Raw genomic sequence first — 16,091 nt, forward strand, 5'->3', positions numbered from 1 at the left:
CATTTTTCATGGCATGTAACCAAGCTGCCCTGATGGTTTCAAATGTGTTGATCTGCAAAGACATTGATCAAGCAAGAATCAGTGTTCAAGCGACATCAATGGGAACGATGATGCGGATAGACTCATTCAATCAATCACTGCTCTCCTATATCAAAGAGCAGAAATGGCATTTGCGAGCCACATGGCACATATTCAGTTACAGAAGAGCCCACAACCTCCCGTCTATATAGCAGAGGAGGGTGGGGAGTTTCGTGTGGCCCGGACCTGTCATCACTAACTTTACTGAAATCAGAGAGGGCGGCGAGGGTGTGAGAGATGAATAGTATAGCCTACTCCTGCGCTCTTGAGGCGAGGGGAGCTGTTTGATAGAAATCCCACATGAGAGTGTGTGGTTCTTTTCAAATCCAGGAGGGTCATTCAGCACTTGAGAGCTCAGACATAACAGCGGTTGGAAAGTGACGGGGGGCATGTGAGAGAGATGAGGAGAGGGTCAGACCTCAGCTGATGGAAACTGTCATCAGACGCAGTTAGAAAGCGATTGGTAGAGAGAAATATAAGGCTGGGAGTGGAAAGACCAATATAAATGCCCGTCCTCACAATAGTATCCCTTTAATAGTAAATCTAATATTCCTGTATAGACTTAAATAGTGTCTGTTGTTATCAATAGTGAGGTAATAGAGATCTAATGTATTTATCTCCTATGGTATCACCATAGTATTCCTATTGCGACTTATAGTGCGACTGTATTGAGTTTATAGTGACCTTATCCTACTTCATATTTTATCTCCTCTGGTATCTCTATAATATTCCTAAAGTATTCCTATAGTTAGAATTATAATTTTGCTCTGATAGTATTTTCTATCTCCTATGTTAACACTATAATATTCCTTTGTTCATATGGGGTTTTCACATAGGGTTTTATAGTGTGCCTGGTAGTCAATAGTGAGTTGATAGTGACCTGATCATATTTAAAGTTACACTGACGTTTTATCCTTTTTAGCTCATTGTAACTATGATATCATACAACTATTTGACAATTTATGCCAAAAACAAAAACAAAAAAGACAAAAACGTGTATTTTATTGTATTTCATATCAAAATATTATTACTTTCTTACTCCCGGAAAGCAAATATTTAGTGGTGACATCATCATGAATAAAGGGTCTTACAGTTGTCTTATACAGTAGTTGACTTATCTATGGTACTCAATAGTGAGTTTATATTGACTTTATCATACTTAATGGTATCTCCTATGGTATCACTATATTTTTTCTATAATATTCCTATAGTTTCAGTTATAATTTGACTGTGATGTTTGTATAGTATCCTTCAAAATCCTTTATCATAAGATTACTACAGGCTAGTTAATTTTCATAAGGATACTATAACATAACACAGACTTCTCTTTTACAGGAAGAAGCTCAAGACTCGCTTTGATCTTGGCCGTTTTTATCACAGTGGAGAGCAAAGATCAAGCAAAAAGCACCAGAAATACATTTGAAAGCCATGTGTTTTAAAGCCCAGTCTTTCCTCTAAGCTGCGTCTCTATACGTCTAATCAATTTATCACATTGCCCGAATTATATCTCGCATTTGTCATTGTCCTTTGAGGTTTTGCCTATAGTCACACAAGTGGGTCTAGAAATGTTGTGGGTAAATGTGTCATCAGATGCAGGGACTTTTGCGACAGTTTGGTGGTTTCAGTGAACTGCCACCCCTACCGACAGCAGCGTGTTTGTTTTTATAGCGTACCCGTTTTGGAGAGTCCGGTGCATCCTTCGGGGTGTCACCCCTCCTTCCGTCTGCTCCTCCTCGCGAGGGGAGGGGTCAGGAGCCGGCGCTATTTATCCCTGGGGCCCTCACTGAATACTCACTGCTTCAAAGTTACACGCACATGTAAACACACACATAGTAGCCTATACAAAATATCGTTATCAACGCGTGGTTAACATGGACTACTACGAAGGGGTGAGTGTTCTTGCAGTTTTTCATTGTGGGTTCTTTTATTATAACCTTAACCACAGGCTTATGTTAAGTTTGCCTGTTTTTGCTCTTTTTTTTCCAGTGCCGTTTACACTTTATTTTTATATTTATTATTCCGCCTCTTAATTAATCGCATGCAGAAAGTCTATCCTAACTAACTGCCCGATTACAAAGAAATACACGCAACTTAAGGATAAAATTAAGTAGCCTACTTAAAAAAAATCATTAGAATTATCCTGCAATATTCTTAAAGGGATCACAGTGTATATGCTATGTGGTGCGCAGTAGTGAGTTTATGGTGACCTTATCGTACTTAATGGTATTTTTATCTCCTCCGGTAATATTCCTATAGGGAGTTATAGTGAGTCTGTGGTACAGAATAGTGAGTTTACAGTAACCTACTTGATGATGACCTTATACGTTTTATCTCCTATGATGTCATGTTCTTAAAACTTTCCAATGGGCATAGTTTTCCTCACATTTCCGTCATATTTGCACGGTATCCATTTATAAAAATGTAAATTGATTATAGGACTTATGTAGTAGTTCTTTGCTGGTAATTCCTTTCATTAAATTTATATTAAAGTTATGGTTCAGCCAAACTTCAGTCAAACTATAAGACAACTCCAGCTTTAGACTGATCAGGTCAAACAGTAACAGTCTTATAACAGAGACATGTGGGCCTATTGTACTGCAAGACAGATCTCCATTTTGACCCTAACCTTTCCAACCCTTCTGCTTCCAGCACTTCATCCTCGACAGTATCAACAGCAGCTCGGACGAGTCCGAGGACTACCAGGTGGAGACGGACTACGAGGAGCCGTGCGGCCGAGCGCTCAGCGAAAACTTCTACCGGATCTTCTTACCCGTCGTGTACGGAATAATCTTCCTTCTGGGGATCATTGGCAATGGATTAGTCATCTGCGTCATGGGCTACCAGAAGAAGGTCAGAACCATGACGGACAAGTACCGGCTCCACCTCTCGGTGGCCGACCTGCTGTTCGTCCTCTCGCTGCCCTTCTGGGCCGTGGACGCGGCCAGCAGCTGGCACTTCGGCAACTTCCTCTGCGTGTCTGTGCACATGATCTACACCGTCAACCTCTACAGCAGCGTCTTGATCCTGGCGTTCATCAGTCTAGACAGATACTTGGCAGTGGTGCGGGCCACCAACAGCCAAGCCACAAGGAAGCTGCTGGCAGACAGAGTGATCTACCTGGGCGTGTGGCTGCCTGCCGCGCTCCTCACCGTGCCCGACCTGGTGTTCGCCAAGGCGCAGGAAGTTAAGGAACGGGACATCTTCGGCGTGGAGATGTCGGGCTCCAAGGTGTTCTGCGAGCGCATCTACCCGGCGGCGGCCAGCAAAGTGTGGATAGCGGTGTTCCGCTTCCAGCACATCCTGGTGGGCTTCGTGCTGCCCGGCCTGGTCATCCTCACCTGCTACTGCATCATCATCGCCAAGCTGTCACGGGGCGCCAAGGGCCAGACGCTGAAGAAGAAGGCGCTCAAGACCACGGTCATCCTCATCGTGTGCTTTTTCAGCTGCTGGCTGCCGTACTGCGCCAGCATCTCCGTGGACACGCTGATGTTGCTGGACGTCATCCCGCACAGCTGCGAGCTGGAGCAAGGCGTGCAGAAGTGGATCTCCATCACGGAGGCGCTGGCATACTTCCACTGCTGCCTCAACCCCATCCTGTACGCTTTCCTGGGAGTCAAGTTTAAGAAGTCGGCTAAGAGCGCGCTGACGCTCAGCAGCAGGTCCAGCCAGAAAGCGACTCTTATGACCAAAAAGCGAGGGCACATTTCATCTGTGTCCACCGAGTCTGAGTCTTCAAGTGTTTTGTCCAGTTAACAAACACTTTGACACCTTCAGAGTCTTTGACTTGACACTCTCAGAGAAAAAACTAAGCTTTAATTCCACGGACTTACTACATTTTGTACAGATGTAAAGAAAAAGTTTTTATACATTTTGTATTGTTTGCCTCGGTTACTGCTATAGTATGTCCTGTGAGGGTTTTTATTGTCATTTTTTTTAAGTCTTAGCAGATTGTTCTCAGGCAGAGCCTGATTTCCATTCATTGTCTCTTAGCTGTGCAACCAGTATTCATTTACCTGTTGTCACCTTTCCAAACTGTGTTCCTCAGGCCATACAGTCCCTTCTCTGTTTTCAGGGATAGTAGCTACTTTTTTAAAAACCTGTAAATAGTTCTTAGCATTTTGTGTGTTTCGCACTTAAGGTGTGTGATTATCTGAAAGCTATTATTTATTGCTGTCACTCACACTGGAAGTTTTGTAAAAAAAAAAAGAGAAAAATGCATGCTGCTTTTTTTGGCCTTTGTCAAAGTTGTTGTTTTTTTTATAATTTTGTGTCAAAAATAAATTCTTAAATGCTCCTTGTAATGACTGGTGTGGTGTGCGTTTTCAGTTAAGCCTCCTCCTCTGAGAACTGCTTCCCCCTCAGGGGAAGAAGGAGGGTTGAGAGGTGGGGGGTGGGAAGGGGAGGGGGGGTTGTTTTCTCCCAAGACAAATGTCTCCACCTGATCTAGCTGAAAAGGCAGGAGGAGGACCGAGGCAGGCAGGCCCTGTAATTGCAAGAACATCTGTGCACTTTTACATCTTAAGCAGCCATGACACAAAAGCCCAAATCTTGGGTTAGAATTAGCACCCATATGGCTCCTTAACACACAAAATAGCACATTAAGTTCTCCCTTTTTTCTCCCTTTCTTTTCAATCTGAGAAATGCACCGCCTCCATTCTGTCAGGCTTGTAAACTAGCTTTACCCTCATTCACTTCGCAAACGGAACTCCAAATAGGCCAATGGGTTAACCGAGCCACTGCCAAAACAAAAATAATAGTATTCAAAATTCAGATGATGCTCTGCAAAGTGCAAATGTGGCCTTTCGCGCGGCTATATATCATCGGCAATAAATCTGCTGGGGATGATTTTCCTGGACTGTGGTGACGAGATGCGAACAAGATAAGAGATAAAGATGATGAGTTTTGAACAACCCAGTCGCATTAATCTTTCTGTGAGCTTGTTTGATCCGCTATGCATGGAGATTTTATCTGTGGGGTTAGAAGTGATGACAGAGTGATGTTCAAGTTGGAGACCAAAGGAAGCAGACAACAATAGACGTCAAGGAGAATGAAGTCGTCGTGCATTGTGGTCGTTCGCATTCACTCAAGCCTCCAGTGTGTGTGTGTGTGTGTGTGTGTGTGTGGGGGGGGGGGGGTACATTTCCATTGCTTTACATTTGAAAAAGGGTGCTAAGTGCTTCCATCAAGCCAACAAGGTTTATGGACTTTTTTTTTTCTTTCTTTTTTTTTTTACAGTCTAGTTTCTCACAGTGAAACAGGATAAAAACACAAGAGGTGCTTTTTCAGTTGGAAATGCTGCGGGATGATCCGGCCATTAGCATAAGAGCTCAGCTGCCTGGGTCAGAATAGGGGAGAGATGTGTCATTTACACTCGGCCGAGTTCAGCTGAAGCCTCGTCATCTGCTTCTTTCTCTCACTGACGCCGGTGAAGGCTCACAGTAAAAGAAGAAAAAAAAATCACCTTTGGAAAGCAATCTGACTTGGTGTATACCTACCAGGGTTAGACAGTAAACTGATATATATGGGGCATGGTCTTATATTAAATATCAGATATCGTCCAGTCAGCGTTGTCCACCTCAGATGTGATGGAGGTTCCAGAGCTTCATAAAAAAGTCTGTAACACTACAATGGAGTTTTAGGTTCTTTGTACATTTCCCCTTTTTTTTTTATTATTAATTCTTCATTTAAAGGCAGTAATGTGCCCCAGAATCGTCCCTACCATTGAATAGGTGCAGTGGGAAACCCCGCACCTATTCACTGTCTAACTAAATTCTGTCTAAATTCTTTTTCAGAGGCGTTTCCACCCTGACAAGAACAAAACGATACAAGGGGAACTCTGAATCCTTGTCATTTTTTGGCAAGAAAATGGTCCCATTTAAAGATATTGAATATCGTCACAAAAATCTTGGTTGTCAGCATGCAGTCGAACCCTACTCCACGCTTCTCATATGACACATCACACCGACTTCACACATTACACAAGATGTATAGCGGGACAGGACCCCCCGCACGGTGCAAGAGGGTGCAAGAGAGAATGCATCAGTTAAGAACATGGTTCACAGTAAATCAATACACAGGAAAAATGCCTTTAGTTCAGTATAACAGTCCCTGTTGATGGAGGAGTTCATGCTGAGAGTCCAGTGCATTACCATACACTCTCTTGTTCCAGGGTTAATTGACTGTTTATGCGGCGCCAATGGACATTCAAAGCATTTAGGATCACTTCACTGAATGCCCAACCATCATCATTAGGGATGAGACGATATATATAGAGAGAAATTCAATATCATCACGATACAAAAATGTGGCGATACGTATCGTGGGGCAGAAAAATGAATCGTGATATTAGCTTCATTTTATTCTGCTGTAGTAATCACAAATAAGACAGCTTGACCATCACAGTTTCACAAACTCTCCATCCAAATGATATCATTTGTGCTTTGTAGTGACATTTTTAAATTGTTGTTTACATTCTAGCAAGCCAATGGCATCGCTGGAAAGGTTTGTGGCTCAGAAATAAACAAATTTCTGTTTATTTATTACATTGTATCGTGGTTGTATTGGATTGTGAACCCCATATCGCGTGTTGAATCACCCTCATCCTTAATCATCATCATAACAAAACACATGATAGCTGGTGGATGCTTTAATCCAAAGTGTCTTACGTTGCAGTACATACTTTAATGTGCACATTTGAAGTATTGGTGGTTCCAGTGGGAATGAAGCCCTGATAGTGCTATAGCTATGGGTTACACAGCACTACATCATCCTCACAAACTTGCTTTGCCACAGATCAGAGAGCGTGATCTTTTATTCATCATTAAAAGTATCGGTCTTTCTGTGTGGTCAGAAAATAACCTAATGCAGCTTGGAAACACACACCTCCTAAGAAGTGCACTATTAACTTATACAAGAGTGTTTATTTTCAGAGATAGGCTCGGCATTTCTAATATAATCCTAATATTATCACACCCGTCACAAACAACGCAGCTAGATCGTCTTCCCACGCAATATTGCAAAAAAAAAAATCCTACCCCTTCTGACATGTAATATTTCAACGAAAACAAACTCAAACAGTCAAAATATTGTGATTTAGCAAAGTAGTCGGAGATGTTTGATGTTTGCTTTGCTGGGTTAAAGGCCAAAGCTGTTGAAATGGACAGGAAATAGTTTCTGCTGGTGATTCATTAGCAGTGTTGTGTTTCAAACTGGAACTTGGGAGCATATTCAAGCCTGGTTAAGAGCTTGTTTAGGCTGTCCTGCTAAGATACATTAAAATTATGGGTGGCAATAAGTAACTTTAAGTGCAAAGATCATCTTAAAGGAATACTGCAAGCTGGGGACGACAGCAACACAAACACAAGAGGTTCCTTTTGGGCACTGACCTATTATTAACAGTGACATTGTTTTGGTTGGGAAGTGAGCAGCAGGAAGACTGTTTCCTGCATCAGGAGCTCCTGTGGGCAACAGCCTGAGAAACGGCTTAAATGACCCCCACTGTATTCAGACCAGCATGGCTTGCTGTGCGTGGTCGTTGGTCAAAAGGCCACTGGATGCCTGGGTGCACTCAGGCAAAGGTGTGAAAGTGATTTCATGGCAAGCAGCACTTAACGTACGTGGATGGCTGGAAAACTAGGGGACTACGGATGTAAATTAGCATTTTTTCTAACTCCGGCATGTTTACATCTTGTATTTTTATTATACTGATGTTTATTAACGTGCTCTGTCCCTATCAAATAAACAAAATAAATAAAATAAAAAACCAAAGCCCACACACATGGTGGTCAGTTGCAGACAGCAGTGGATTTCCCTTACACAAAAGTCACATGTGAAAGCCCATATGTGAAATCAAAGCATATGTGCTTTCTGGACACATGTTGGTTTTCATATGTGAGCAATTTTTCTTATGTAGCTATACTGACGTCACAGCACAGTTTTTACTTCAGATGTAGAAACAAAAAAAAAAATTAGATGAAGTGTTTTTTCCCCACATGTGAGCCCTTTTCACATTTTCACCTGCCAGTGGATATTCCAATATTTGTTTCACATGTGGAAACGTCATTTCACATACATGCAGAAAATGTTAATGGGAAATTTCACATGTTCACGTATGAAAAACCTACATGTGTCCAAAAAGCACATGTGCTTTGAATTCACATGTGGATTTTCACAAGTGACTTTTCAAAGCACCTTACAATTCCTAGTATTCCTAGTGTTCAGCCTATATTACCACGTGGCCATCTTGGTAGGAAAATAACAGATGATTGTAATAAATGAACCGGTGATTATAACCAAATGACAGCCACAGCCATTGAGCTGTGTATATGGTAAAATACCTTATTGGTAAGAAATGCATGTGACATCATGAATATATGAATATCCTGAGTACATACATTTTACAAATCCACCCCTCATCCTGGCAGTGTGATTGCTAGTTCCCCTCCTCAGATAAACAATCTTGTTGTCAGTAACCATTCGCTTATTTCCATATAACTCAATTGTATTGTATAATTCAGTAATTCCCAAACTAAGGTCCAGGGACCCCCAGGGGACCTTGAGAGTTTCCCACCAAAACGAGCCTCAGTTTCAGTTCTGAAATGTAAACAGCTAGGTTTCACTGTCACCACTTGACAGACCAAAAAATTTATCGAAACCGTATGATCCCAGCTTGAGACACCCTGGTAGGTTATACGCCTACCTCAATACACGTGTAACTCACTGAGAACTACACTCTCATCGTTTGTTTCTAGCCGGATCCCAAAGAAACCGGTGTTCGGTGCTTCGCCAAAACAGGTCCTTCCTTCCTGCACCCGTCCATGCTCTGAACAGCTGATGAGGTGGTTCTCTCTGTCTAAGAAACCTGAAGCATTTTGTACTTATTCTCCAAAAATATAAGTTAACATGACTAAAGAAGAACTCCAAGGGTAAGAAGGGTTTGAAAGATATGCATATCATAACTCTTGTTTCACAACATCGCTAACTAAACAGCTAATGTATGCTAGCATTAGTATGGGTAGCATCTAGCATTACACAAACCTGCAGTAGATTGCATCAGCTGACAGTTTCACTTCCGAAAGTTGGAAAGTTTTCCCAATGTGTACTAAAATATATCGAATAGCAGGAAGACATAGTCAAACACAAGATGAGCCAACTGCAAGGGTGAATTGCTAGCTAACGTGGGCTAATGTTGCTGGCTAACTTTATCTGCAGCGTACCGTTTTCCCTTGTGTGGAGAGAACTTCACTTCAAACTCCATTCAAAAATATGTCAGTGTAATGTAGACTTGCTTATTGTCAAAGGTGCATGACTGCTGAAACACGACATAAGATCTTTTATAAATTTTTAGACTCTTCTGGTAAAATCGGCACATTGATGATCCACCAAGCAGCACTTAACGTCAATAAAATGTCATCTTTTATAATTGGTTAACAGTGCTAGCTACCGCCCACTACGGTGTATTTTGATGGGATGATATTATGGGAATGACAGGCGAATCCGTTGTGAAAGTGGGGATTTTATTGAAATAAGTGCTGGTCTAGGCTATTGCATGTGTGCCGAATTGACATCTGGATCCTAGTGATTCAGAAAAGGTCTTGAGTCATGTTCTTCCAGGTAGGTACTTTTGCCAATAAGCCATACTACATGAAACTACCAACTTTTTCAACGAGGTTTGGCGCTAGGCTCTCACGATAGAACTAACTTACGTTAGCCACATTGCAGTGTCGTTGAAAACCTAAGTTTGTATGTTGTTTTCACCCGTTTCGTGATAAATATCTTTATTTAGGTGGAGCTTGTGCATTTCTATAAATTTCAAGGTGTGTCTGCTAGGTAAGGTTAGGTTGCCTATTTAACATGCAAATTGACAGCTTGTCAGGTCCTGTTCATGCACATTCCACTGCTTCACTCCCGTCAGTTTCCCCCTCTGGTTATGTGCCAGGTAGTTATCAGTTTAACTGTGTGGGGTTTACAAAAGAAGAATGTGTGGGATGATAACTTAAATTGGTAATGTCTGTGGCTCATAGAAGGGCTGACAAATCTGGCAGTCTAACATGAATTTTATATATTACAAATATGTAACATCATGTAGTTTAACCGTTACCATCCATTCATTGTTCTTGACGATATAATAGTTTTGGAAATGCATATGAAAGTGTAACTACTGAGTTGTAGCTGGACTTGAGCTGTGCTTGTGCTGGCCAATATCATTCATTAACAATAGTTAGGTGGCTGTTGGGAATACAGACAAATAGGATAAGGTGATCATGCTTGACTGTACATCATAGGAATATGTGTCTGTGTGGAATTAAACAGGCTTTGTTATGAATTGACAGCTGAGAGGTGTGGGTGTGGTCTGGTTTCACAGCACAGGTGTTTTGGGGACAGCTGCTCCAGACAGTCTGAATCGTCTGAGGGTAAACTATGAATCAGACTGTTGATCGAGTTTAGCAAGTCCAACCTGCTGGCAGGGAAAACACATAAACCAGTGTGAGCATAATATCTTTATGCTCTGCCTCGCTGTAGTCTAGGGGCACAACAACATTGGACTACTACTACAATAGATAGGCCTAGGCTACATGTGCTATGTGTGTTTGAAGCCGATTCAGATGCGGGGGCCATGCTCTTTCACAATGGGAATGCAACTGTATTTTTAAGAAATATATTCCCAAGTTTAGTCTCAGGTGTTATGGCAGCAAATGTAGTCTAAATTAAAACTCAGATGAAAAATTTGTTTGAAATTTTGTTGATGATTTTTCCACAAAAACATTGTTAAGCATGAACAAATGATGAAGCTACATTTGACTGTGAGTTGTTTGAAAGATAGTCTTAGTATGACAGGTCAATTTGTGCAGCTCTTGTTTGAGGATGGGGAATACATGGCAGTGTAAGAACACCTGATAGGCTTTGGAATTCAAGTACAAGACGTCATCTGTTGTGATTTGTGTTTTTTGTTTAGGCTATATTGCTATTTATAGTTGGCCATTGGTGCTTGTTATTTCCTGTGTCTAAATGGGAGCAGCTCCTATATTGCCTATAGGCTTCCTCCAGGTCTAGACGCATGGTCACTGGGAAAACCAAACGGCACTCGCTTACTCAACTGCAAACCTAGCACACTTTTATCACAGAGTCGGTGAGTCTTCACCTGGAGAAGTGCAAAGTTCAGGCTATGGTTTTTAATATAAAGCCAGTGATCGCCTTCTTAAATCCACTGGTAAATTGCAGCTAGACTTTCATGTGGTTTAATCTGCTTTATCTTTTACAGCCGTTTAGTCTTTGACCTACAATATAGTGTTATCATTTTCTTAGGAAGCCGCTGACACTGACCTATTGAAGCCTATTTGTATTGTTGCACTGACATGAGGCCAATACCAAGCTAAAGCACTTGCACTTAGTGTGAATGAAGCCCACAGATAACAAATACTGAATACTTCGACAGTGGTATTCACTCACTGTGAAATAATGGCTATTAATTTTTTAAAAATCCAGTAAAACATATTTTTCACCATTTTCTCTTGCCTAGCCAGTATCGTTAATGTCACTAAAACTACTGATTTGTGTTCAGTATCAGCCAGATGTCAAAACTAAGCAGTTTTCCCGATCTAATCGTTTTGTTACAGTACTCTGAATAGGCAAATTTCACATTCTTATTAGCTCTGACATATTATACGGTATAGTGTGGCAGTAGCATTTAGCAAATAAAGATGTCTTTACTTTCAGATAAGACTAAGTGTTATCATAATCAGATAACCCGTATTCAGACCAAGTTCTTTAGTGGATTAGAGAGTCCTGGTGAAACTACTGTCTCGTCAGTGGCTCACACCAGGTCTGTGTGTTTATCCAGCTAATCTTGCTTTCTGACATCTCTGCTTTTAGCTGCTCTCCAAACTCCCAAACCTCCACTCACACAGGCTACAGCTGTGTTTCGTGTGGGAAAAAAACAATGGGATTAAAGGTAGCATGGACTTAAAAGCCTGGACGCAGCTCGAAGCTGGAGGTGGCGATGGCTCGCAATTAATTTTCCCAGGCGGCCCACGACTTCCTCCGGGACGAGGGAGAAATAGAAGCTGGAAGTTGACTTTAAATGTTTGTGTTATGCGTGTCTTCCTGCTCCAGGGCGACGGAGGAGGAGCAGCAGGCCCAGTCAAAGAAAGCCCAGAAGAAACAGCAGAAGGAAGCAGAGAAAGCTGCGAAGAAGGCTGAGAAACAGGCCAAGCTGGTCAGTGACTTTTTTTTTTTTTTTTTTGGGTTTGTCGTTGCACATCCGTTCCCCCCCCCCCCCCTTACCCCCTCACAGCTGGTAGTGGTGTGACGTGTTGTGTTGTTGGGCACCATGGGTCCAGGAGGGTTGATGGGGGGGCACAGGGTATCCATTGTCTCAGTATTCCTGTCCTCACGGCTTTGTTTATGTCCACCCAAACAAAGAGATATTTTCTTACACTGAGTGCACTAAATAGTAGCAACACACTCTTTTTTTTTTTTTTTTTAACAATTTATTTATTGACTTTTCTCAGACATAGAGCAGTTTACAAGAGAAAACACAGAATTGAAGTATAGGATATAAAAAACAAGTAAGATCAAGTAATAATCCCACAAGACCAGTCCCCCCCACCCCTACCTCCAGACAAGGGCCATAATAAAACAATGGTGTCAGAAAGGAGGGAAAAAAAAAAAAAAAAAAGCAACGCACTCTTAACATGCAGTGCAAAAGAAAAGTCTGAATTCATAGGGAAATGGCTCACTCCTTCACAGAAAAATCTCAACATGACTACCAGCAATTTACAGACACGTTTCGAATGGATTACCATGTTTCCTTCTATCCAACAAAGCATATCTGGATCAATAGCTACTACCAAAGTACTTCAGTACCACTACAGTACAAACGGAATTCCATGTTTCTTTGTATCCGACGAAGCGTATCCGGATCGATGGCAGCACAGGTGCCACTAATTTGCTGCTGCAGATGCTGCTGGTGTTGTATATTTTTACAGAATCCGCTTTCTCCCTCAGGCGGCCCCTGAAAGCAAAATCTAGAAGATTGAAGTCGGGCGATCCGACTCCACCGGCCCTCTCCTCCTTATCCATCGGCTAGGAAATGTGTCATCCGTGCAGCCAAACACTAGCTTATCCCATTGATCCAAGACTCTTTCTAAATAAGAAGTGAAAGTCGCCCTTTCATGATTCAAGCAGATTTCATAGGTAAAAGCAATAAGGGATTAGAGCTTCCAACTGGATTCACCCAGGCAGCCTATTTCAAAGAGCACACTACTGTATGTTGCTGGCTATATCTGTATGGCATAGCCAAGGGGGAGAGTTGAGAGCTGAGCAGAATGTTTATCATGTGACTGATTGCACTGTTGTTTTCTGTGCTGCACTTTCCTTATTGTGAGTCACTGTCACTTGGTTGTTCGGCTCGGGGTTCCCCTGTCGTGGGCGGCTGCTTCATGACTACTGCAGGCCTGTACTCAAATCAGTGTGCCTGCTCTAGTCGATCATATACCGCAACATCATCCATCATGTGACTGGATTATCATGTCAAGGAAGGGTGATTCCCATGCACTTTGCTACTGCCAGCTATCTCCACACACCAATATCACTTTGCATGGGAAATGGAATTGTAACTTCCTCAAGACTCCATCTCACAGCATGGGAAGTCATTTGCCTCAAAGCAGCCTAGGAGTCAGCGCAGAGATAAAGAATATCTGTCCACTTAGGCTTTTTCTATTACAAAGCAATTTCTCCCGCTGCCATTACTCATTGTCTATGATGTGTTAGAGCCATGCAGAGAAGAGACGCGGATGCCGGGGATCCAAGGGAAGACATCATAATTGTAGCTTCTGATTTATTCATTTTATTCAAATCCCTGATAGCGCAAGATGAAAACAGCAGTTACACGGCCGTTGTAGCAAACAGTTTGGGCTTGCTCCATTTGAAGTGGAATATGTTTGAACTTTCTTTATGTAGTGTTTTGAATTTAATGCAACGCCCTCCTGTTGTGGTGATTTCCTGGCTATTTGCAGTACCCTTTAAAACCACCTTGCCCCTTTGTGTTTCAGGTTGCTGAACAACAAAGCACAGAGGAAGATGTAAGTATCCCCGAAAACATCACACTACTCGGCCTCCAAGGCCAATTCTCTGCCTTTCTGTCTGACTTTCATTCTGCCTCCGCTTTCACACCTTTCCAACGGTCTGTATGCAAATGCCTGTGTGCTGAACTCCCATTTTGCTGCCCTCTGTTTGACAATTTACTCCTACACTCTTGATAAGCCTCATTATCTGCTGTTATCTCAGATGTAGTAGACAGACTGACGCTCACGAAATGAGAGCGGTAGCAGTGCCTTTGACAGCAAGATATTTTAAGAGTTGATGTGCGTACGGCAATAACAGTATTATGTTTCATTCAGTTGTAATATTACCTAAAGAAACGTTGGTTTGATTGTAGTTAGACACAGAATAAATGAAATGACTGAGCTTGACAGACGTGATGAGCTTGTTCTTATTCTTTCAGGACTTTGCCAAGGACCGGTACGGTGTTTCAGTTATGGTCCAGTCCCAGCAAAAACTGGGTTAGTATTTCACCATACATCACACTGAATCACCATACGTACATCATCATATATCACAATCTGGTGTTTCTGTTTTACTGTCATTTAAGCAGAATCACAATCAGTTTTATTGGCCAAGTAAGTTTTCAGTTTAGGATTGTAGATAGGTGAAAAAGTGAGAGACAGGACTGTGACAAAGCAGATTCTACCAATATATATAAAAAACAAGCCTCTCACTTTTTTCACCTATTTACAATTTTTGGTAAACATACAATTTTTTTCATTCCGCCGGCATACGTTTCCTCCGACCAGATTTCGGTATTACACTTCTTCAAACTGAAAGCTTTAATAAACAGAAAGAAAGTGATTCACTTAACCAAAACTCAGTGACAGGACTTGTTTTTTTTATATATTGTCAGAGTCTGCTTTGTCACGGTCGTTTATTTGCTAGTAGTGTGATTTGGAGACCTGCTCCGCCATACAATGGCAGTGAATGGAGAGAGAAAAAAAAATAGTTCTCCAATCCCCTTTCACAACCACAGGAGCAACCAATAATAATTGTCGATTTTGGGGTTTTATCATGGCCAGGAAGCTTCACAACCAAAGGTACTACCAAAGTTCAACATCACTTTAAAAACAAGTAGGCTCATATAAAAAAATTCAAGTAGAAGTTAGACAATTATAACTAGTATGTAGAAAACTAAAAGTACAATTTTAAGAAATATATCTATACACATGCCCATGATTCTCTGTAGGAACCTGACTAATTGGTGACACTGGTGGGAAGCTATTAAGGTCGGTGGTAGAGTATAATAATAATAAAAATATGAGTGAGCAGGAGTATATGCAGGTCTAAGGAATATTGCACTGGGAGTATAATTGAGTATAAATATAGATCTGTACAGCCAGAGCAGAGCTGAGTATTTCAGAACTGTGTTACAGTAGGTGCAGATGCTGGATACCAGCAATAGAGTGCTACTGTCCCTTTGGTGCTGTTGGTCCACTGTGGTGGCATTGTCCAGAGTGGTTGTGGAGTGCAGTCCAGTTGTTAAGGGTCACCACTTGTTAGGGCTGGGCAATATATCGTTATCATATCGATATCGTGATATGAGACTAGATATCGTCTTAGATTTTGGATATCGTGATATGGCATAAGTGTTGTCTTTTCCAGGTTTTAAAGGCTGCATTACAGTAAAGTGATGTAATTTTCTGAACTTACCAGACTGTTCTAGCTATTTACCTTTACCTTAGTCATTATATCCACATTATCAAAAATCTCATTGTGTAAATATTTTGTGAAAGCACCAATAGTCATCCCGACAATACTGTTGTGATATCGAGGTATTTGGTCAAAAATATCATGATATTTGATTTTGTTCATATCGCCCAGCCCTACCGCTCGTGAGAAGAAGCTATTCTTGTGTCCAGTGGAACCACATTTATGGAGAAGGTCAGCACTGGATATGGGTCAGA

General features: G+C 41.6%; 2 protein-coding genes across 2 annotated transcripts in view; both read left to right on the top strand.

Moving 5' to 3' along the window:
* The first annotated feature begins 1,884 nt into the window (after nucleotides 1-1,884).
* LOC139641010 (C-X-C chemokine receptor type 4-like) lies at nucleotides 1,885-4,373 on the top strand. Its single transcript, XM_071515219.1, has 2 exons — nucleotides 1,885-1,967; nucleotides 2,728-4,373. The coding sequence occupies exons 1-2, from the start codon at nucleotides 1,950-1,952 to the stop codon at nucleotides 3,829-3,831; spliced, it is 1,122 nt and encodes a 373-aa protein (XP_071371320.1). The 5' UTR covers nucleotides 1,885-1,949; the 3' UTR covers nucleotides 3,832-4,373.
* Nucleotides 4,374-8,855: 4,482 nt separating this feature from the next.
* dars1 (aspartyl-tRNA synthetase 1) overlaps nucleotides 8,856-16,091 on the top strand; it is a 34,781-nt gene continuing 27,545 nt past the window's right edge. Inside the window, exons 1-4 of the mRNA XM_071515221.1 lie at nucleotides 8,856-9,002; nucleotides 12,190-12,292; nucleotides 14,130-14,159; nucleotides 14,582-14,639. Of these exons, the coding sequence (XP_071371322.1) occupies nucleotides 8,980-9,002; nucleotides 12,190-12,292; nucleotides 14,130-14,159; nucleotides 14,582-14,639 (214 nt within the window). The 5' untranslated portion in view covers nucleotides 8,856-8,979. The remainder of the gene's footprint in view (nucleotides 9,003-12,189; nucleotides 12,293-14,129; nucleotides 14,160-14,581; nucleotides 14,640-16,091) is intronic.

Source organism: Centroberyx affinis, unplaced genomic scaffold (genome assembly GCF_046629955.1).
Source record: "Centroberyx affinis isolate AG114_WGS23_722 - 3 ecotype Tasmania unplaced genomic scaffold, CSIRO-AGI_Caff_v1 ptg000332l_1, whole genome shotgun sequence".
NCBI lineage: Eukaryota > Metazoa > Chordata > Actinopteri > Beryciformes > Berycidae > Centroberyx > Centroberyx affinis.